The sequence below is a fragment of the Enhydra lutris genome, unplaced genomic scaffold (assembly GCF_002288905.1).
Source record: "Enhydra lutris kenyoni isolate GAN:26980312 unplaced genomic scaffold, ASM228890v2 scaffoldscaffold29, whole genome shotgun sequence".
Taxonomy (NCBI): Eukaryota; Metazoa; Chordata; class Mammalia; order Carnivora; family Mustelidae; genus Enhydra; species Enhydra lutris.
The window spans coordinates 1,976,550-2,000,875 of record NW_019154113.1 but is presented as its reverse complement, the minus strand read 5'-3'; the positions used below and the strand labels follow the sequence as shown (position 1 = coordinate 2,000,875).

The window sequence follows — 24,326 nt, the reverse complement described above, 5'->3', positions numbered from 1 at the left end:
TGCCCCTGGGAAGGAAGGAATCCAACCCCAGGTACTCATTATACCAGGTTAGCCCGTTTAACTGGGTGGCCCGTCACAGGTGCCTGGAATGGTGTGCCATCATATCAACATTCTCAGGGAATATTTGTGCAAGAACATCCCTGCAGCTCAGGTCCACAGGGCTGTGCAGGAGGCAGCACTTACGGCACTTAGGGCACTTGCTGATTTGTGTTTAGACTCACCCATTCACTTGGGCTTGAAGACTTTGGTATTCTCATTCCGTATTAGTTTGCTTGTGCTGCTATAACGAAGCAACACAGACTGCATAGCTTGAAGAACAGAAATATATCTTCTCATGGTTCTGGAGGCTGTCAGTCTAAGATCAAGGTGTCAGCAGGGATGGTTCCTTCTGAGGCTTCTCGCCTTGGTTTGTGGATAGCTGTCTCCTCCCTGTGTCCTCCTGTGGCCTTCCCTCTGCGTGTGTCTATGTCCTAATCTCTTAGAAGGACACCGGTCAGGTGGATTAGGGTTCACCCCCATGACCTCACTTTACCCCTCAAAAGGCCCAGTCTCCAAATTCAGTAACATCCTGAGGAATAGGGGTTAGGATTTCAACAGATGAAGTCAGCCCTCAACAATGCTGTTGCCTCTCCTTTCACGATACGTGGGGATACCTCAACTCAGAGCAAAATCCCCTCACCAGTTCATGAGGGAATGCGGGATTCTGGCTGATCCTTTCCTACTATTTACCAGTTTCCGAAGTTATGTGTGGCACCAAGCACCCTTCAGAGGTGGTAAGTGAGCCTTTCCCTGAGTATCATTATGAATTTGTGGACTGAAGGATCTTTGTCATATTTCTTCTCTTTCCAGCTATGATCCTCACTGTCCCTCTTGTCCTGTGGGGGGCGTGTCCAGTCAGCCCAGGAATCCTTCTAACACCACCCTGGTGGTTCCTGAGGGTGTCTCGTTTTCTTCTAGGACAAGATGCTCTGGGATCTTGGTGTATACTTCCTACCCTGGATCTAGCCATGCTCTCAGACACAGGTGTTTGGGGGCAAACAGGACTGGCTTGATGCTGGGGATGGTGTCAGTGGCTTGTCCTGCATGGAAGGTGAGGAGGCTACAGGGTGGGACAGAGGGCCTTAGTCATTTTGGACATCCCTGAAGTGCTTCCTTTGTCCCGTGGGGCCTGCCAGATTCCAGATGGTTGGAAGAGAACAAACACCCTTCCTGTCTAAGCCACACTGAGCTGGTTACCTGCTGCTGAAGGGGCTCTAACAGGCTCCAGGGAGCTCTGTGAATGGAGAAAGACACATGGCAGGACAGGGCCAAGGGAGAGAAAGACAGCTTTCCCACTAAATCTCCTCTCCCTCAGTTGCCCATCCTTGCCGTCAAGGATGCTAGCCCGGGTGGTGACTTCAGCAATGCAAAGCCTTCCTGTTTCCAAAAAGGTGCTGTCTGGGGACAGAGTCCAACACAGCCTGAAGGCACAGAGCCACAGAGCTACGGAGGCTTACTTTAAGGACAGAGAGAGAAGCCCTCATGCCTGGCCACGTTCTCAGTTCAGAAGGGTTTGGAAGGTCATGGGTCCAGAGCTGTGCTCTTGTCTGAGAGGATCCTGGCACAGGCCCAGGGCTTGAGGAGAGACAGCCTCTGAACATGAAACTGCCAGGTGGTATTCAGATGTGGGGGCACAAGACCATCTAGTCAGCTGCCTGGCCCCAGAGTCTCTCCCAGCAGGACCCCCAATGCCTCCCCCTCCCATGGGGGCACTGGCCACAGCCAGGACTGCATGGAGCCTGTGGGTGTCCCTGAACCACAAGACTCGAGGGTGTTCAGTGTTTCTGCAGGACAGCCTGTTTCTTTCCCTGTGTTTAAAGAGAACAGGGAGTTTTCTTTTAAGGAGTGGGGCTGAAAGCCTCATGCACCATGGCTTTTTAAGGGCTCAAGAGCCCAAGAGTCAACAGTGATTTATTTCTGACAAGAGGCCAGTTGGAAAGAATTCTTTCTATACTTTTGCCTTTCCCCAGATAGAAGGTACTCAACCCTGCCGAAAGAAAGAGCACAATCCAGATGGAATTGCTAAAACATCACGCTACCCCCTGATTCAGAGCTGGCTCACTGAACCCCCACCAACCACCTCGCCCCCTCCTTCCTTTGCTGTACTCCCTTGTCAGACGGCTCTACAGCCCGGAAACTGTAGGCGTGGAACTCAGCTTTGGTTATCAAGAGGCCAACACAAGTCCTTTGGGAAGGTTTTCTCCCTAAATGAAAAGATAAACTTGCAGGAAGGGAAGGTATTTGGATGTGATGCCTGGAGTGGCAGCACCCATTTTATGACCATGAGGATAAAACCACAGGAATATAATGGTGGATCAGGGAGAGACCAGAAACTTGAATCCCTGAGAATACTTAGAACTGCTGTGTTATCCCTGGACCACCCACTTCAGAGGGACTCTCTGTTAGAGAGGCAGCAGTGGCCCCTTTTCCCTATGAGTCCCTTGCAGCCCCGTGTTATTCGGGACACATCTCCTTTTGGGAGGTCTTATAGCATAACTTTCTGTGTTTTATTCCATTTTCCTTGCATTATAAGGGCTGGGAAGAGAGGCTGAGTCTGTCCCTTATATGGGCTCCTGATCTCTCAGCTTCTCTCCAGTATTCCAACCACCAGGTAACAGTAATAACTGAAATGCTAGGATCAGGTATTTGCAAAAGGGCCCCTGCAGTCTCTGCTGTAGGTCAGGAAAGAAGGAGAGTGCTCCTGAGGAGCCCCAGGGGTTGGCTTTCTCTGGCGATGGTTCTCTTAACAGGTCCTCTCTATTCCTCCCACCTTCAACAGGTCCTTTTGAGGGGCACACTGGACACTAACTGTGGACAGGAAGGGATACGGTCAATACCTTTAGGTTTATCTTTGAAGCAGCATTGAAGGATAAGGAGATAGGACTGCCTTAGGATAGGCAATGCTGTTTCCTAGTGATTATCTGCAAGGCCACTGAGGACTTCAGTGCATGGAGGGACTGTCCTGCAATGGTCACTTCATAGTTAAGTGGTGATGTGTTTCAGTGGGGGTGAGGGGATCTAGGGCAGGGCGGGGAAGGTGAAAGGGCTCAGCATCCGGGGAGGTGGGTGTCACTGCCCTGGCCCACAGACAGGAAGCAGGCTGGGAGGTCACACAGCACCCCTCACACCACACAGCAAGGAAGCAGCAGCTCCCAGGCCTTTCCACACCCACACTCTAACCGCATATGCTTTCTCTCTACAGCAACACTCATTCAGCAACCCAGAACTTAGGCCTATTCTGTCTCCTGCCAGCCTCTGGACATCACACACAGCCTCCAAGACTACTTCTAACCCACCTGTGTCTGGGTCTCTCTGTCTGTTCTTCCAAATTGGAATAATTGCTCCCTTCCTGAATACAGCTGCTGCCTGCTTGGTGTATAGTCCGCCTTGTACTGTGGCTTGGTGGGGTTGCCTGTCTCCCCTACAAGGTAGTGAGAACCCTAACACAGGGATGCCCTCATCTTTGGGGCCCCAAACCTGAATGTGGCAGATGCTTGACATACATTTACTGAACTAACCTTTGGCCCTCCAAACAAATAATGCAGGACCATTGAACTTCAGGCTTATATGTGGTGCGGGGAGCAGGGTCATGCCTGCCAGAACCCCCTAGCTTGGCAAGGGTGGCACAGGGAACAGTTGCTAGCAATACCCAAAGCCTAAAAGTTTGCAGAGCACTTATGTTCTCTCCAACTGTATGAGGGTCTGACACACTGCACAGAAGTTACCCAGCCTGTGGGAGCCACTTATACGTGCTTTGCTTCTGCTTGTGCAGAAGGTGGCACTGGAGTATTTGCCTGCAGTGGCTCACGGGGCCTGGATGGCTCGATGGGCAGCCCTGGCCACAAAAGTGGAGGCAGGGACCCCCACTGCTCTGAGGAGTAACCCAGTGGGCAGAGCTACAGGAACCCATGGCTCAGACACATGGAACCAAGGACCGGGACCAAAACTCAACTTTGGGAAAAATAAGTTGTCAGAGGTGAGACCACTCTCACTTCTGCAATACTTCCCTGAGAGAAGTCAAGTGATAGCCCTTCCACCTTCATCCTTTCATTGAGGGGCACCAGCATATTCACCTTGAAACACCAAAAAGTAGTACCTGGAAGGCCTAGAAGAAAGCTCAAAGCCCTCTGTGAGGAGGGGGCTGGACATCTGAGCCCTCTGCCCAACAACCGAAGATGCCAGCCCCGGGACTTTCATTTTCCCTGACTGAAGAGAATCTCTGGGGAGACTGCACAGAGGGGCCTAGATCCTGGCTGGGACCCCAGGGCCTGAGAAAGGGCCCCCCATTGCCCAAGGGCTGTGGTAAGCACTGAGAAGAGCTAAATCCCACAAAGACCAGAAGGCAGACAGAAAAGGCAGAAATGCCTCTCAGGCTTTCATGGCTAAATATTGTTTGCTGTGACCCAAGTGAGATGTCTGTAAATGATGTGGAAAAATGTTATATTCCCACTACAGCTGCAGCAACCCTGCTCTCCTTTTCCTTCTGGGACTCACATCACTGCGTGACTAGCCACCATGCATTTCCTGAGACCACCTCCAAAGTCAGGGTCCTGAAACTGCCAGTCCTGCCTGTCTTTTAGTCTCTTGGGGGATTCTCTGTCCAAACCAGAAACAGGTGACAAGAGGATGAGTTTTCCCCTCTTCACTCAGCTAGTCAATAGTTAACATGAGAAAACAACAACCATTCCAATCAGAATCCCACCGTTTCCCAGCAAAAATGCATATTGCACTGATGGAAGAGAGATTCCGCATGAATGACTGGTGGCCTGGAACTGTGCAGTGCACGGTCTGTGTGACTGGCCTGGTGAGCCTGTCTGCTGCACTGAAATGACTACCTCAGGGAAACAGTTGTAATAATTTGAAAGAGAATACCAATGTTTTGATTCAAAAGCTTACTCTAGAGCAGAGGTTGGCAAAGTTTTTCCAAAAAGTGCTAGTTGGTAAATATTTTAGGCTCCTCAGGCCACACAGTCTCTGTGGCTACTACTCAACTTTGCCCTTGTAGTGCAAAAACAATAGCCACAGATAATACATCAAGGAATGAGTGTGGCTGTGTTCCAATAAAACTATATTTACGAAAACAGGCAGTGGGCCATAGTTTGTTGACCTCTGCTCTAGGGACTTAAAAAAAAATTACGTCTGAGATGAATTATATCCATATAAATATACATACATGTGAAAGGGGAAAATAGTAAGGGCTATTTAAGTGTGGTGGGAATTAATAATTTGCTTTGTATTTTAAATTAAACGTTGTCTTTAACACTGTTATTTCCAATAACATACCCATTCCAATACATACATACCCACTTATATACCATATACACATGAAACCCGTCACTACTGAGTGTACGTGGGGATGCTCCCCATGGAGGACCCCGCATTCTGCCTCCCCATGCCCTCCTATGCCCACCTTTGCCCTGCACATTGTCTCTCAGGTGGCAGCGGACATACCTTGTTCTCTTTGCTGATCTCTCTGCTCCATGGACACAAGGGCAGAGAAATGTGCTTGGTCGTAGGCAAGAACCAGAGGTGAGCAGTGACATCTGTTGGGAGGCACCTCCAAGGGCAGGTAAATCCCTCCAAACGGGATTGGAGCAAATGCTGTGGACAGAAATGGTGAGGGCATGTGGAGCCTGAAGGGAACGCAGGTGGTATCCCTCACCACACTGCATGATGTGGTGGGGCCCAGGGAAGGGACAGTGGTCTCAGACCGTGGCCTTAGGACTCAGCCACCCCACCCACACGGTGGCAGGCTGGGTGTTGCCCACGTGGCAATGGGTGAGAAAGCTCAGGCTCACAAGAACCTGGGGATGAGACCTGCAGTCCCACGCATGCCTGGGGAACCCCTCACTCCCTTCTGCCTCCATGGCAGAGTCCTCCTGGCTCTGTCAGACTGCACCCTGGGGACAAGTGGGACAGGGCTGAGGGCTTTTAGCTGTGATCTTCCCAGGGACAGCATGCTGTCCTGAGAATTGCACAGGTGCCCAAGAACTCACAACGGTGAGCAATGACATACACTGATGACTGCCTGGGAATCCATGTTTTTCTGGATGAGTGTCTTCCTCTCCATGTATTCATGAAAACATTTGTATCCAGGACAAAATCTATGCTTGCTTGTTGTATATTTTGAGAAGTTCTTCTGCTGAGTCCAAATGAACCAACCAGAAAACTCCAGAACCAAAGTGTGAGTCAGATGGGAAATGAGAGATAGGGATTGGCTCCTTTAGCAATGGGAACATAATCTTGTTCATTTCCTTACTCATCAAAGAGAAGGAAGAGAGACTTAAACCCTCACTAAAATAGAATGACTCCCAGAAATATCTGCCCCAATATAGCACATGCTTTTTAATCATAAAGAACTTTGCCTCTTGGCCTTGGAATCAATGACTCACTCACCATATTTCTGTGAGCTGAATGCAACAACAGTATGTTCCGTGATGCTTTTGAGGAACTCTTCAGTGTTCCTCAGGATAAAGCCCTGCACCGTTTTGTTTTTCTTCTTAAACAACTTGAAAAAGTTTTATTTTTTGTTCTTTTACTTTAAAATCTTTTATGGAAAGCAATAAGCATATGTTGAGGAATGTGGGTTTCAGTATTAGATCATTTGGGTATTAATACTAACCATGCAATTTTCTTTTTCTAACTGTGTAATTTTCTTTATTTTATTTTATTTTTAAATTTTTTTGATGTACTATATGTTGGCTAATTGAACATAATAAGAAATTAAAAAAAAAAAACCCAAAACACTGGTTTTTGGTTGTGGCTCTGTCCATGGGCTGAGAGGTGGGGTAGGTCTCCTCTTGAGCACAGGTGGGATGGAAAGAAGCACTGAGCAAGTCTTGTGGGATCTGAAGGGTACAGGTTCATGTGCCCAGGGGCCCCAGTGAGGGTCCTGGCTCTGTACCCAGAGAGGCTGAAGATCTCAGCCACCCCTGTCACTGGGTTGCACAGGGAAGGATGTGGTGTTGGGCAAGACCAATGTAGTCCCAGTTCTCTCCCACCATGACAGCCGTGGCCCCACTGGACTTCCTTTGTCAGTTGTGATTTAGCATGAAGAGCCTCATCCTGGTTTGCAGGACCGTCTGGAAGTCCCACAACTTTTGTTAAGGTTCAGGTTTAAATTTAAGTTAAGTTGGAGGGAAAAGTCACTGTCTGGCATTTGCCTATCAAGGAGACCCTTTTGAGAAGTGATGAGTGGGAAACGTGGTGCTGAAAGGGACTGGCTTGTGCTGGTAATGGAAGTGAAGGGAAGGTGAAAACAGTCTGGGAGGGGTTGGAAATGGGGGGTTTTGTTGAGAGGCTGGGGCAGTCACACTGGGGGTGAACTTCCTGGCCCACCCTCCCTGGCCCCTCTTCTTTCCCTCCTCTTCAGATAGCATGGCTGCCCCATGGACTTCTCAAGTGGCCTTGCCATTCAATCTGGCAGAAAGGTTGGAGGGAGGACCCACCCCAGGCATTTCCCTGCACTGAGGTGACCTGGTTCCTTCAAGGCCTTAGTTGAGGCTGGGGCACATTGTGTAGTGTCTCTGGGCTTCAGTGTCTACCCTGGGAGGGTGCGGAGAGGGCCAAGGGAGAGAACACAGGCAAAGGGGCTGTGAGAACCAGCACTTGGCTCTTGGGGGGAAGGAGATAAGCAGCCTTCCTCTTCTTTCCTTCTTCCCCAGTCCACATTCTGCCCTGTGACCTCATGCTTTCTGTTTTTTTTTTTTTTTTTCTCTTTTCTTTTTGACATATGTAGCCTGCCGAGGGGCAGGAGAGGACTAGAGTCGCTGATGGCTGGGAGGAGGTCTGGCATCCCTGGTGGGGTGTGAGCTCTCTGCCTCATCCTGAGCACATGGGCAGGGGCTGGATTTAGTTCCAGTGGTCACTCAGCCAGATTCCCCCTGGCTACCTGCCATTGACACAAAGTCTAGGTGGATGGGTGGGTGGCGAAGATAACCCCTCCTGCCACTGGGGAAGAAAAAGAAACACATCAAGTTGAGGAGAAATGAGGAATACTAGAATCTTCCTCCCTGCAGAATGAGGCTCTGTGGCCTTCTGGGAACCTCAACCGATATGTTAGGCTGTCTCTTCCTTAGCTGGGCTGTTATGTTTTCTGGATCATGCGTCATATATGGCTGTTTTATTAATGTATTAACTTACCTTCTCCACCTGAGTCCCTCAACATCGTATCTGCTACGACAACTATTGGTCTTCTTAATATATGGGCGAGGACAAACACATGGAACTCCTCTAGACTCTCGTACACGGGGTCCTCAGAGTTGTCCACACTAGGAGACAAAGCAAAGCAAGCCTGAGTTAGGGTGGGAGATGTTGAAGACAACACCCTCCATCCAGATTTGACCTCCATGGACCTTGCCTGTTGAGGTCCTTGGAGGCCCCCTCGGAGACCCCCTCCCTGCCATGCCACCCACTGACAGCAAAAACACTAGCCCCAGCTCCTCACCCCTACCTGCCATGGTCTCAGGGGACAATGGGAGAGAAGCTGCTGGTGACAGTTGCTGGCCACCTTTAAGACAAGGTTCCCTTGGTGACAAAGCAGCCCACCCAGAGCACAAGGCAATATGGGGCTAATTATCTAAAGGCACTTAATAAGGACGCAGGGGGGGCAGGAGGGCTGAGGCTTCCTTTTTTGGGTTATTCCTATATCCAGCAGCTTGAGCTGAAGCCTTACCCATAGGGGCACAGGTGTATCTGTGCACGTCATGTGGGCTGGTGGGGTCCAACGTTACAAAGATCTGGAGCCTTTCTAGGAAACAGTCCCCCATGAACAGAAGAGGGCAGTGAGAAGGCTACCTGGATTTCAATCCTCAGAGCAGGAGGGGAGTGACTCTGACCCAGGCTACTTGGGTGCTCCACACCTCACACTCCTGACTCATGTTTGAGGCTCAGGGAAAGAACTGGCTCTAAGAAATGCATTCACTCAAAACTCAGATATTCGGACAGAAGACTGTCACCTTGATATCCTTTACAACCCGGCCACCCTGAGGGAAGAGCCCATTGAGACAAGAGAGTCAGAGCTCGCAGCTTGACGTGGTCTTTGGCAGGACACACACAAGACCCTCAGGTGGCACCTGGACTTGTTCTTGAGCCCTTGGAGGATGCCCAGGATTAACTGAGGGAGGTCTGTCAGTGCTGGAGTGGGTGGGGCCAGAGCTAGCAAGTGGGGCTCTGCTGGAGAACCCAGGGTCGGGCAGCCTGGGAAAACAGCTGTACATTCATAGCCCACAGCCTGAATTACTTCTAAAACAAAAACTGTGACTCTTAAGGAATGCATCAAGGACCTGGGAAGTTTTGTTGTTGTTATTGTACCTATTTTTTCTAAGGATCGATTGATTGATTTATGCTGACTCAGAATGCCTTACTTTTTTTTTTTTGGAAGTTTTTTTTTAAAGATTTTATTTATTTATTTGACACAGAGAGACCATAAGTAGACAGAGAGGCAGGCAGAGAGAGAGGGGGAAGCAGGCTCCCTGCTGAGCAGAGAGCCTGATGTGGGGCTCGATCTCAGGACCCTGGGATCATGACCTGAGCCGAAAGCAGAGACTTAACCCACTGAGGCACCCAGGCGCCCCAGAATGCCTTATTTTTACACTTAAAAATACTTGACAGCAATGACAACAAGTTGGTGCATATAGTATTAAATTACTTTTCTGTTTGTTTGGAATCATTTGAAAGTAACTTGCCTATCTGAAATCCAGCACCTTGGAAAAATTTAGGTGCATATCTTATGAATAGAACATTCTACAAAACTACAACACAGTCATCAAAATCAAGGGTACATCCAATCACTACTACACTGATCGATCTAATCACCATGACAGATGGGAAGTCACAGTCTGCCAACTGCCACATAAATGCCTTTTAAACCAAGACTCCAACGTGCTGCTTTTAGCTGTGGTGTCTCATTAGACTCCTTTGGTCTAGAACATTTTTCATGGGTTCCTTGACTTTTGTGACCTTGACACTTTTGAAGACTATGGGCCTGGTATTCTGTAGCATGTCCTTAGTTTGGGCTCCTCTATTTCCTGTGATTAGATTGTATTGGATTATGCTGTGCCCTTCTCACAGCATCCTATCACGTGTCCTGGATCTTTGGACTGTCCCATTACTGGTGATATTGACTTGGGCCACTCCCCTCAGATCATCTGTTAGGCTTCCTCCTACAGAGCTACTCAATTCCCCTCTGTCATTAATAAGCATTTTGTAGAGAGGAATTTCAAATCTCTGCACATATACTACTCCTCACCAAATCTTGATACATTTATTGATACCCCATTCCTGGCTTCTAGTTCATTCAATGAGTTATAATCTATTAGTGATGATTTTGATGCTCAAATATGCCCTAGTTGGGTCAGTGTGGCTCATTCAAGCTGTGTCCTTGTAACATAGCCCCACCATTTTTCAGAGGACTTCCTAGCCTTCTGACACAAGAATATGGCCCAGGTTCATCTTTTTAACATTTTTTTAAATTTAAATTCAATTTAATTAACATATAGCATATTATCAGTTTCAGAAGTTGAATTTATGTTCATTACATCCCGTGCCCTCATTAATGCCCATCACCCAATCACCCCATCCCCCTACCCATCCCCCTCCAGCAATCCTTAGTTTGTTCCCTAGAGTTAAGAGTCTCTTATGGTTTGTCTTTTTTTTTTTTTTTTAAGATTTTATTTATTTATTTGGCAGAGAGATCACAAGTAGGCAGAGAGGCAGGCAGAGAGATGGGGTGGGGAGGGGAAGCAGGTTCCCTGCTAAGCAGAGAGCCAGATGTGGGGCTCAATCCCAGGACCCTGAAATCATGACCTGAGCTGAAGGCAGAGGCTTAACCCACTGAGCCACCCAGGCGCCCCTGGTTTGTCTTATTTTATTTTATATCTTATTAGTTTTCCTTCCCTTCCCCATGTTCATCTGTTTTGTTTCTTAAATTCCAAATAGGAGTGAAATCATATGATAGCTGTCTTTCTCTGACTGACTTCTTTTTTTTTTTTTTAAGATTTTTTATTTATTTGATAGAGATCACAAGTACGCAGAGAGGCAGGCAGTGGGAGTGTGAGTGGGCTCCCTGCTGAGCAGAGAGCCCAATGTGGGGCTCGATCCTAGGACCCTGAGATCATGACCTGAGCTGAAGGCAGAGGCTTAACCCACTGAGCCACCCAGGCACCCCTCTCTGACTGACTTCTTTCACTCAGCATAATACCCTCTAATTTCTTCCATGTTACTGTCAATGGCAAGATTTCATTCTTTTTGATGGCTGAGTAATATTCCATTGTATATAGGTACCACATTTTCTTTATCCAGGTTCATTTTGTACCTTCTCTGCCTCAGCCTTGGATTCAGCCATTTCTCTAAGGATTTTTTGTTTGTTTTTTTGTTTTTGTTTGTTTGTTTGTTTGTTTTTAAATAGTGGATAGTGGTGTTTAGAAGCCAAAATATAATCATCACTATTGGATTGTCATTGCTTCTAGATGCAGTGAATGGAGTGAAGGCATGTGTGTTTTGTGTGTACACTCACACATGTGCACAGATACTTCCATCTGTCATCTTTCTATTAACTTAGAGTCCACTGATAACTCCCATTCCAATCTAATACCCCAATGTTAATTCTACTCTAACTCCCATCTCCAACAGTGAGCAACTTGGTTTCTATTAGTCTTAAACTATTTCCTTACTTGATAAATCCCCCCCCCCCCCGCCCATGTAAGCAATTCTCCACTTCTGCTGTCACCCTGCCTCCAAGTTGTCCTCTTCATCCTACTGGCTCTGACACTCTGGCTTTGGTCTTCTGGGTCCTACCAATGTCCCCACCTGTCCATTGCAGATGCCCCTTTGCTTTGCTACACTATATGGCTTTAGGACTGAACTTTTCAGGAAGGGAAGAGAAGTGGAAGAGGAGTATTTTAAATACACATATACATGCCAAGTAAACACAATGCTTGTGGGTGTGCTTTTAAAATTATCCTAGATGATTATTCTCTTACACCATACACAAAGATAAACTCAAAATTGATCAAAGACCTCAACATGAGGTAGGAATCTATCAAAATCCTAGAGGATAACATAGGCAGTAACCTCCTTGACCATCAGCCACAGCAACTTCTTTCAAGACATGTCTCCAAAGGCAAAGGAAACAAAAGTGAAAATGAACATTTGGGATGTTGTCAAGATCAAAAGCTTCTGCTCCGCAAAGGAAACAGTCAACAAAGCAAAGAGGCAACCCACGGAATGGGAGAAGATATTCACAAATGACACTACAGACAAAGGGCTGATATCCAAGATCTATAGAGAATGCCTCAAACTCAACACGCAAAACAGATAATCATGTCAAAAAATGGGCAGAAAACATGAACAGACACTTCTCCAAAGAAGACATACAAATGGCTAAAAGACACATGAAAAAATGTTCATCATCATTAGCCATCAGGGAGATTCAAATCAAAACCACATTGAGATACCACCTTACATGAGTTAGAATGTCCAAAATTAATAAGACAGTAAACAACAAGTGTTGGAGAGGATGTGAAGAAAGGGGAACCCTCTTACGCTGTTGGTGGGAATGCAAGTTGGTGTAGCCACTTTGGGAAACAGCGTGGAGATTCCTTAAGAAATTAAAAATAGAGCTTCCCTATGACCCTGCAATTGCACTACTAGGTATTTACCAAGATACAGATGTAGTGAAAAGAAGGGTCATCTTCTTTTCATAGTGTTCATAGCAGCAATGGCCACAGTCACCAAACTGTGGAAAGAGCCAAGATGCCCTTCAATAGATGAATGGATAAAGAAGATATGGTCCGTATATACAATGGAGTATTCTGCCTCCATCAGAAAAGATGAATACCCAACTTTTGTATCAACATGGACAGGACTGGAGGAGAGTATGCTGAATCAAGCAGAGAGAGTCAATTACCATATGGTTTCACTTACTTGTGGAGCATAAGGAATAACACGGAGGACATGGGGAGATGGAGAGAAGTGAGTTGGGGGAAATTGGAGGGGGAGACAAACCATGAGAGACTGTGGACTCTGAGAAACAAAGTGAGGGTTTTGGAGGGGAGAGGTGGGGGCTTGGGTGAGCCTGGTGGTGGGTATTGTAGAGGGCACGTATTTCATGGAGCACTGGGTGTGGTGCATAAACAATGAATCTTGGAACACTGAAAAAAAATAAAATTAAATTAAAAAAATATCCTTGGTGATTATCCTGTCCAGCCACAGCTAAGAGGGAGGCTGCTGTGTATGTGAGGTTCAAGTGCTTCCAGAAGCTCCTTGCTTGTCACTGTCACCCAGTAAGTGCTCACAAGCAAGTGGACAGTTGAACAAGGTAATAAGTAGCATGGACAGGAGGGAACACAGAATTATAACCTGCATACTCAGAGAGAAAAATATCTCAGTTAGAAATGTGGAGTGTTATTCCTTTCCTAATCCAGTGGATGGAGAGGTCAGCACTGAAAAGAGATGAGGCATCAGAGAGTCACATATGAATGTTGAGAAGAAGAAATAGCAAGGGGGAAGGGGAGCTCTCTCAGCCCTGGGTTCTCAGTTGCACCTTCACTCCATGATGGAACACTCTGGTGTCTAAATAGCTACACAGAAGGGGCCTCACTGCAGCAACAGTGCAAGGGCTGACCAAGTATGAGGCACTACTATACTATCACAGCATTCTGCTCATGCAAAATTTGAAGCAGAGTCATTATATTTCAAACTGAAAAACCAGCCAATATTTACTGAGCACTTACTATATGCTGGAATGGTAAAAGGCACTGCAGAGGCCCTCAAGTAAGTTCTGTCCTTCCATCTGTTTATCCATCCATCCATCCATCCATCTGTCCATCCACCTACTTGTACAGACACTTACACATCTATCCATCTATCCACCATCCATTCTTCCATCCATCCACCCACCCACCCATCTGTCTGTCCCTGGTTCAGTGTCAGGGATAGAGCACAGAGTTGGCAGAGGGTAATGGAGGACAGTCTGGAGCATAGTGACCTTTCTCCACACCAGTTGTGGGGTTGAACATGAGAGCCAAAGGGCAACTATGAACCTTCAGTTACCCAGAAGGTGGCAGAGAAGGTCCCAGCTGCACCCTAGGGGCAGTCTGAGAATCATAATGTCCTTCCCTCCTTGCTTCTAGCTGCTTGCTTACACGTTTCAGAGGTGTGTTTGAACTGGGGGTGGGGGCTTGTTCTGCACTTACTCCTCAACATCACAGCCATGCTCCAGTGCTTGATCCTGCTCTGTTGAATTTGGGCTGAGAACATTGGCTCCGCATCTCCTCAGGCTGTTCTCATGGGCAAATGGGATCATTTCTGGGATGAGACTTTGAAACTGTGGCCTGCCCTTGTGAATTACTGTGATTGAGCCCACAGGCAGAAATCAGCTCTAGTGAAACCAATCCTGAAAATTCTCTTCCGCTTCTTACCCAGAGGCTTAACATCATCTTCCTGTGAGCTCACTGAGCAAATGTTAGACCTAGGATTGTAAATAGAATCTGGTCTTTGGGAAAAGACATGTAAAAATGTCTAAAATTGGTGTTTACTGCTAAGAAGACTAACATGCAAGTATAACTACTTCATCCTCAAAGACACTGTGCATACCCCCAACAAGTTCCTAATGTGTTCTGTGGCATAATGCACGTGCATCACCTCCTCTGCAACATTACTCAGGGAGAAAGGAGTCCTGAGAAAGGCCAGACCATCCACCTAGTGAATACCCCCTGGGGAGGATGGATGAAATGTGACCAGGGCAGAGGCCACGCTGGGAGCTTCCTCCAGGTAAGCATGAAGCCACGATGGTGGAGTGAGGTCCAAATGGTATCACAGGTCACAGAGAATGGTGGCAGGAGTCAAAAGTACAAGACAGATTTGGGAGTGCTCTGGTTTAAATGGCAGCCACAACCCTTGGAGACTACCCATCAGGAGCCCAGTTATGGACAAGGAAGCCAATCTGGATGGCTGGTAGGTTTTCACCTAAGGGCAGTCACCAGCCCACACAGAGGGGCAAGTCTCCTAGGATCTTCCCTGTGTCCCCCTCCCCCGAGGTGTGGTGACCACACCTCCCATTTTGCTCAGGAAAATCCTGATTTATACATCTGGAGTGGTCGGTATTCACTCCCCCGCTAACTCCCCAAACAGTGCACCGGTTTGGATGTAAGTTGTATGATCACCCCATCTATGGTGACAGAGTTATTGGTTTTTGGTGTACTCTTCCATGTAAAGATATAAGATCAAGATATTTAGATTCTATACACAAACACAAACCTGCATCCACCTCTAGGTGTAAGGGCATGACGCTATTCTGACTCCTGCTTTTCCCTTTTAATGGTGCATCTCAGAGATGTTTCCAGCACAGTACATGGGGTCCTTCCCCCTCTCACAGCGCCACAGCCCTCCTCATGCATGTGTCACCAGCTGCATTTCTGAGTGGTGGGACTCAAGCTCCTCCCCCAGGCAGGGCTCAGAGCCATGACAACACCTTTGATGAATTGGCATGTAGACTTCGGGGGCCTGGTGATTAGAAGCCAGGGCCCTGAGCAGAGGGGAGGCCAGACCGTTCCTGTTGTGGGCCTTTGCACCTGACCAGAGACTGTGTCTGGCTAGATGGCAGCCTTTAGGCACAGGGTAGGCAGCAGGGGCTCTGCTAAGAGCTATGGCTTGGGAAGCTAAGAATGAAGAATGGTGAGCACTCCTGGCACTCTGAAGGGGCCAAGTGGGTCTCAGGGTCTGACAGGAGCTTCAATACAGCAGCCAGGTGCCTTGGGGGCAAAGACTCATCCTATTGGCCGGAATCAATAAGCTGGTGTCAATTGTATGACAAATATTTACTGAGTTATCTGTGATAGGTGTAGCACTGTCCTCTGCGTGTGTGTGTGTGTGTGTGTGTGTGTGTGCACATGTGTGAAAATGTATGCAGGTCTAGGGGTGGAAACACTCAGTTCGCAGAAGGTCAAATAAGAAACTACTAGGTATTAATAAACTCAATGATAGAAAGGTGGTTTCTTCAGACAGGAAGGTCAGGGAGGCCCCTGATAGATGAAGGGTGGACTTTGGTCTTATTTCTAGCTAGAAAAGTCTTTAAAAAATTAGACCTGGATTCTACATCTTCAAACATGAGAACTCTGTAGCTGAACAAATGCTTTCCCTACTTGGTTTGCTGGTGGAGGTCAGAGAACTCTAAGGAACACTCACAAGAAAGCTTCTTGTCTAAGGAGAAGCCATCCCCTGGCCTTGGAGTGCCAGACAGGGGTGTGGGCACCTTGCAGCAGAGAACACTGCTTATTTTTCCTTAGAAGACTCAAGTTTCTATCTCTGAGACTGTGCATCATGAAATCATTTAGAATTCTAGGCATTTCTGAAAAAGGCCAATAAAGAAGAAATGCGGGAAACACACTATGAAATTATGTAAACAGCAATGAAATTGCAGAAACAACTTCAGAGGAAAAGCAGAATGAGAAACACACAAGAGAAGTGAGGAACCAGGACAAGAGATGCCCTGTGGGGGCTGCCTACGGGTCCTCAAACTGATCACTTTTCTGTCTCTTTTCTTTCCTGCTTTAAGAGCTTCTCAGCCTCCACTTAACCTATCTCACCGAATGGAAAACAAGTAAGCTCTTCTTTTATAAAAGGTTAAAGAGAAAAAGTTATTTTTATCACAAATCTCAAGATGAGTTGCTAATTTCTGCTCTCCATACCTGCTTTGCATTTGTTAAGAGCATGGGTTTATGTTTTTAGTCAGTTCTAAGTTTGGATTCTGGCTCTCTTTTGTGGGTTGTGGACTTTGGGAACTGACCTGATTTTCTGAATCTCAGTTTCTGGTTCTGTCATTGGCTATGTTAATGACCGTTTCACAGCTCTGCTTGACACATCACATAATGTAACACATAAGTGTGTTCAGTGGACGACACAGCTCTAATTCCTGCCCGACAGTGCTGTACTTCCTTGATTCCTAGAAAATCCAGATTCTTTGGGAAGGCCACAGCTCCCTACTCTGGGTCCCAGGCTGCCAGTCAAAGGGGTGAGCACTGGGCCCATGAGGGGGGCAGCCTCTGAGCCCTGCCTTCCAATGGGTCAGGTCTGGGTGCTGGTGGATAGGACCTGAGCCAGAACATCTCCCCTGGGCGTGTGTGGCAGCACAAATGGTCAGCTCTAGGTCTGCTGGTCCTGGGTCCGGCTCTGTATGTACATATACATATACATGTACATATGTACATATGTACATATACATGTACATATACATATACATACCCAGCCTTGAGCTGGGTTGGAAGAGAACCAAAAAGAGCTATTGGGTTTGGCTGGCCATCAGAAAATTACAGTCTGAAGGAGGAGACAATATAAAACCTACATGAGCCCCGGATGAGGCAGGGGCCCAGGACAGGGCGATGTGCACAGCAGTGCAACATTTCTCTGGGCAGAGTACAAACAAATGGTACTTTAAAGAGATAATGCAGAAGTGACCTTTCCCCCAATCCTCTGAGATGTGGGGTCACAGACACAATCCATGTTACCAAAGAGTTTAAAATACAATAAAATAGACATATCCTTTGAAAAAGTAAACTTCGAGAGGGTCCTAAACACACTCCTCCTTTTCCTGTCCCACAAAAATACTTCCCACTTCCCACACAAAAATAGCTGAATCCCTTTCACGACCTTTCCATTATCGACATGCGAGTAAATAGAACGAAAATAGCAGCACCTAGAAATCTATGTCTTCAGGGTTATGAATTACCGAATTCTGAATCAGGAAGTCATTCTGGAGGGTCACCTGCGTGGCTCAGTGGGTAAAGCCTCTGCCTTCAGCTCAGGTCATGATCTCAGGGTCCTGGGATCGAACCCCACACTGGGCTCCCTGCTCAGTGGGGAGCCTTCTTCCCCCTCTCTCTCTGCCTGCCTCTCTGCCTACTTGTGACCTCTCTGTCAAATAAATAAATAAAATCTTAAAAAAAAAAAAAAAGAAATGACCAAATATTAAAAAAAAAAAAAAAAGGCATTCTGGAGTCTCTGAGTTGTTGGAGAGATTCCAATAAAACACATCAAACTTTAGGGGAGAAGTTGGTGCATAAGTCACCTTGGGAAGTCAAAGGTGTTCCAGAACAAGAACATTGCCTTCTGGATGGAAACATCAGTTCAAGGGAGCAGCTCTTCCTAATGGTCTCCAAGTGAGGAAGACCAACCACATCAAAGGGAATTCCTGCACGAACAGCCCCATCATTCATTCAGATTAGTTTTGATACAATAACAACATGTAAAACTCTTGGCACAGGCTACATACCCCCCAAAATAAATGCTAGAGCACACCTGAATTTTTGCCACATCATATAACTTGTCACAATGGATCTGGCAGGATTAGGATTAAGAAAATGTTCAGGGGCATCTGGGTGGCTCAGTGGGTTAAGCCTCTGCCTTGGGCTCAGGTCGTGATCTCAGGGTGCTGGGATCGAGCCCCGCATCAGGCTTTCCGCTCAGCGGGGAGCCTTATTGCCCCCCCCACCTGCTGCTCTGCCTACTTGTGATCTGTGTCTGTGTGTCAAATAAATAAATGAATTCTTTAAAAAAAGAGAGAGAAAATGTTCAACTGCTAACCTAGGTAGGAATGTCTTCTAATGTGTGTGTACAGAGGGGGATGCAGGTGAGAAGCAGTGAGGACACAGGTTTCCAAGGCCCCTTTCAGCCTACCTTGTCTACCCCACCTGCTCTCTTGATTGAGAACTCCTATTTCACCTACCACCTCCAAACCTCTAGTCTACCACCTTGTGTCTGATTCTTGCTGCTGTGCAGATCAAGAGAGAACACTCCATACCTTCTCTCCTCCTGAATACAACCCACCCACCTGGATAGAATGCATGGAGGAGTTACTGGAAGGTTCTAGAAAGTAAATAGTAGCAGGTGGATTGAGGAAGAAAATGGAACTTCCATTTTTTTTTTTTTTTAAGCCTCTGGTGTTCCCAGATGTGAATGCAACATATCCTGAAACCCACAATGCCCACTGGTGAAGGGACAGAAGGTGGCCTCTAGTTTGGGATTGAGGAGTGGGAACTTCTCAAGCTCAAATAAAGCATAGAAATCCCCATTTTTTCTTCTCCCCTCTCTTATGTTCTCTCAAAACTCTTCCACAGGCCGTGGCAGAGGCCACAACAGAAGCCACTGGGAGCCATAAATCTAAAAGAGAGGAACCTTCCTCACTGATCAGTGGAGCTGTGATGCCAAGAGGGTGGGCAGGGGTGAAATGTTTAGTATTTTCCCCTCTCTGTCATCCTGGCTATCTGGGCCCAGGATACAGGTGCAGTCATGGAATCATATGGCAGAGTGCTATAGCTAAGTTTCCAGAATTCTGGCTGGTGGATAAAAAATGGGGTTGTAGGGAACCGAAAAGTACCTGGGAGATCACGGAAAGGGAGAACTTGAGAAAACAACCCCATGAGGTTGTTTATGAATTCCCGGACTCCTGTTCCCCCAAATCCTGGGCTGTACATGTATAGGTTTGGTCCTAATTGGTATGTCAAAGTCTCTGAGGACTGACTGAATAGATTGTACCCAGGTCACAGACTGAGTAATGTACGGAATAGGACAGCAAAGGTTTTTGAAAACTGAACTGACATTAGAACCACAGCACATCCTTGTAGAAAGCACATGGAATATTCACAAAGTTAGACTATAAGCTCAACTCTTAACAAACTTTGACAAATTTAAAATAATTTAAATCACACCAATTACGTTAATAGGTCACAATGCAATTAAACTAGAATAAGTAAAGAAAGACAATAAAAATCTGTTACACAGTTACTTTTAAAGAATTCAGCGGTCAAAGAGAAGTTTTTAAGGGAAGTTAGAAAATATTTTAGACAGAATAAAAACATAAATCCAACATACCCAAATTTTTTGTATGTACCTAATCAGTGCTAAAAGGGAAATACATAGCCTTTAAATGCATATATTACAAAAAGAAAGTTCTCAAATCAATAATATAAGTGCCCACCTGAACAAAGTAGAGAAATTAGAGCAAAACAAACCTAAAGCAAGCAGAAGGAAGGAAACATGAATGATAAGACCAGAAATCAATGAAACTGAGAACTAAAAACCAAAATTGGTTCTTTTAAAAGATTAACAAAATGGGTAAAATTTTGGCAAGGATGACAAAGTAAAAACAGAAAGACAGTAACTGCTGAGTTTGGAAAGAATGAGGGACTATCAGTAATGACCCCCATAGACATTAATAAGTTATAAAAAGAATATTATTAACAATGCTATACACATAAATTCAACAACTTAGATGAAATGAACAATTTCCCAAAAAGAAGCTACCCAAATTCACTTATTTCTACTTTCTGGAACTATTAAATAAATTGAATTTATCATTAATAGCCTTCTGAAAAGGAAATTTTGGGTTGCAGATTGATTCACTGGTGAATTCTATAAACATTTAAAGAAGAAATATCTCTAGTTCTGCAAAATCTCTTTTAGAAAATACAAGAGATTAATGCTTCCCAGTGTGTTTTATGAGACTAGCATTCCTCCAAAGCTAGACAAAGACAGTAGTATATAAAAAGAAAACTATATTCCAATAGTCTCTATGGTCACAGATGCAAAAATCCTCAATATAATATTGCCAAATTGAATGAGCAAAATAAAAAAGTTCAATACACTAAGAGTTCATCTCTGGAATGCAAGGCTGGAATGCAAGGCTGATATTCATATATCATTCAAGGTAACCCACAATATTAATTAATTAACATTAAAGAAGAAAAACCCTACATGATCATATTAATTGGTGTAGAACATTTATTTGATAAAATACAACATTAATTAATGATAGAAACTCTTAACAAAAGGAATAGAAGAAAACTTCCTTAATGTGATAAAAGATATCTACTAAAAACCTGCATTGACATCATATTAATGAAAGATTTCTGACTAATACTGGTAACCAGGAGAGGATGTCCTCTCTTACCATGCCAACTCAATATTGTACTAGAAGTTCTAACTAGTGCAGTAAGTCAAGAAAAACAAAGGCATACAGGTTGGAAAGGAAGAAAGAAAACTACCCCTACTCATAGATGATACGAATGTCTATGTAGAAAATCTGAAGGAATCTACCCCAAAACTCTCATAGATGTAATAAATGAGTGTAGTAGTATCACAGGATACCAAGCCAACACAAAAATCAATCATATTTCTTTAAGTAGCAATGTACAATTGCAAACCCAAATTAAAACACGCACACACACACACATTATCATTTACAGTAGCTACAAATGGATTACTCAGGTATAATTTTTAAAAAAGATTTTATAAAACAAATATTTTATAAAATATAAATATAAATAAAGATTAAAATAAATATAAAAATTGGAAGGGGAGGTTAACCATGAGAGACTATGGACTCTGAAAAACAATCTGAGGGTTTTGAAGGGGTGGGGGGTGGGAGGTTGGGGGAACCAGGTGGTGGGTATTAGAGAGGGCATGGATTGCATGGAGCACTGGGTGTGGTGCAAAAACAATGAATACTGTTATGCTGAAAAGAAATAAAAAATTTAAAAAAATATATAAAATAAAGATTTTATAAAATAAAGAATTTATTTTAGACAGAGAGAGTGAGAAAGAGTGAGTGCACAGATGAGCAGGATGAAGGGTAGAGAGAGAAACAGGGGAGAAAGAGAATCTCAATGAAATCAAGATTTGGATGCTTAATTGACTGAGCCACCCACATAACCCTCAGGTAAAAATTTAATAAAATACATATAGGACCTGTATGCTGAAAACTATAAAATGCTGATTAAGGGGCGCCTGGGTGGCTCAGTGGGTTAAAGCCTTTGCCTTTGGCTCAGGTCATGATCCCAGAGTCCTGGGATCGAGCCCCGCATAGGGTTCTCTGCTCAGCAGGGAGCCTGCTTCCTCCTCTCTCTCTCTGCCTGCCTCCCTGCCTACTTGTGGTCTCTGTCTGTCAAATAAATAAATAAAATCTTTAAAAAAATGCTGATTAAACAAATCAAAAAAAGATCTAAATAAGTGGAGAGACATACTGTATCACTCCAACACATGGAAAAAGATGTGTTAGAAGACTCAACATTGTAAATATTTTAATCTTCCCCAAATTCATATATAGATTTAATTTAACAGCAGTCACAATCCCAGCAGATTATTTTTCAGATACAGATAAGCTTATTCTACATATTTATATGGGAAAGTGAAAACAAACAAACAAAAACAACCCCAAACTAGAAATACTAAAAAAGAAGAAAGTTGGAGGAATGACCAATTTTAAGACTTATTATAAAGTGACACTGATCAAGAGGGTGATATTGTCAAAAGATGGACACATTTTTCAATGGAAAATAATAGAGGATGCAGAAAAAAATACCTCCAAAAATAATACTGATTAATTTTTGATAAAGGTTAAAGGATTTCAATGTTGAAAGAATAGTTTTTTTCAAGAAATGATATCAGAAAACTGGACATCTATACACAAGTAAATGAACCACTCATCTGTTCACCATCACGACAATATTGCTTTTTGGATAATGTCATATAAATGGAATCATATGGGGTTCCTGGGTGGCTCAGTCAGTTAAGCATCTGCTTTCAGCTCATATCCTGATCCCAGGGTCCTGGGATCGAGTGCTGGAGCAGGCTACCTGAGCAGGGAGCCTGCTTCTTCCTCTCCCTCTGTCCCCTCCCTGACTTGTGCTCTCTCTAGCTATTTCTCTCTCAAATAAATAAAATCTTTAAAAGATAAATGGAATCATACATACAGTATATAACTTTTGAAGATTTGATTTTTTTCATTCAGCAGAATGCCTGTGAATTTCATAAAAGTTGTTGCATGTATCAGTAGTTTTATTGGTGAGTAGTATCCCATAATATTAATATACCTCAATTTGTTTATTAAAGGACATTTGAGTTGTTTCCAGTTTTGACAAGTATGGATACAACTGTTATAGACTACTTTTTACAGATCTTTGTGTGAACATGTTTTCATTTTTCTGGGTCAGATTTTCTCAACCTTGGCAATACTGAAAGTCTGGACCAGATAACTATTTCTTTTGAGTGGTTGTCCTGTGCATTTTGGAACCCTTAGCAGTATTCTTGGCTTCTACCCATTAGAGTCTACTAGTACCTAGCCTACCCTACAGTTGTGACAACCAAAATTATCTCTAGACCTTGCCAAATGTCCCAGGGTGGGGATTACCCCTGGCTGAGAACAACTGCTCTAGGGTAAATACTCAGGAGTGGAATGGCTGGATCACACAACAAGTGTATGTTTACATTTATAAGAATCTGTCAGGGGCACCTGGGTGGCTCAGTTGGTTAAGTGTCTGCCTTTGGCTCAGGTCACGATTCCAGGGTTCTGGGATCAAGCTCCACATTGGGCTCCCTGCTCAGCGGGGAACCTCCTTTTCCCCCTTCCCCTCCTTTCCTCCCTCTTCCACTCATGCTCCCATTCTCTCAAATAAATAGAAATTTTAAAAAATTTGTAAGAATCTGTAAAATTGTATTTGAAAGTGGTTGTACCATTTTCTATTGCCACCAACAGTGTATGAGAGTTCCATTTGCTCTGTATTTTCACCAGTACTTGGTATTGTTAATACATTTTCTTTTCAATCTTCAAATACATGTGTAGTGGATTTTTCATTTGCATTATATTCTTAAAACTCAAAGGATCCTGGTTTACTCCTTTCCTTCCAAAAGTGTAGTAGTCGTGTTGAAAATTGCTTGGTAATAATTCATTGTAAATGCATTTAAGAGAATTCCTCTCAATAATTCATTATTGACCTAATGTTTACAAAGATTTTCAAAGTTTGAGAGGTGAGCAAAGGGAGATTCAGGGAGGCTGAATTGGAAAATGCCTTTCTGTACATTTACAGAGCAAGACAACTGATGTGGAGGTTTAGTCTATTGTTAGTAAGGACTAGGATTCAAATGGTATTCCCTTGAAACACAACTGGGATTGGACTAGAAAACAGAGTCATTATTCTATTACCCACAGAACTAAAGGTGAGAAGGCAGCAAAAATCCACTTCTCTGTAACAATGGAGATAGACTCCTGAGCTAAGGGACAGAGGAAAAAAGCAAGGGACCTGAGAGACAGAAGATCTGAGTTTGAAAACTGAGGTTTGCTGGGGGGAGGGGGGTCAGGATAGGGTGGTGGGGTTATGGACATTCGGGAGGGTATGTGCTATGGTGAGTGCTGTGAAGTGTGTAAACCTGGCGATTCACAGACCTGTACCCCTGGGGATAAAAATACATTACATGTTTATATATATATATATATATATATATATATATATATATAT

The 24,326-nt window shown here is 44.7% G+C and overlaps 1 protein-coding gene across 1 annotated transcript in view; it reads right to left on the bottom strand.

The window, feature by feature from the left end:
- The window catches only part of LOC111152541 (OTU deubiquitinase 7A), a 358,579-nt gene that overhangs the window by 19,650 nt on the left and 314,603 nt on the right, over positions 1 to 24,326 (bottom strand). Inside the window, exons 10-11 of the mRNA XM_022511027.1 lie at positions 8,182 to 8,309; positions 5,491 to 5,640 (exon numbers count right to left, since the gene is read on the bottom strand). Of these exons, the coding sequence (XP_022366735.1) occupies positions 5,491 to 5,640; positions 8,182 to 8,309 (278 nt within the window). The remainder of the gene's footprint in view (positions 1 to 5,490; positions 5,641 to 8,181; positions 8,310 to 24,326) is intronic.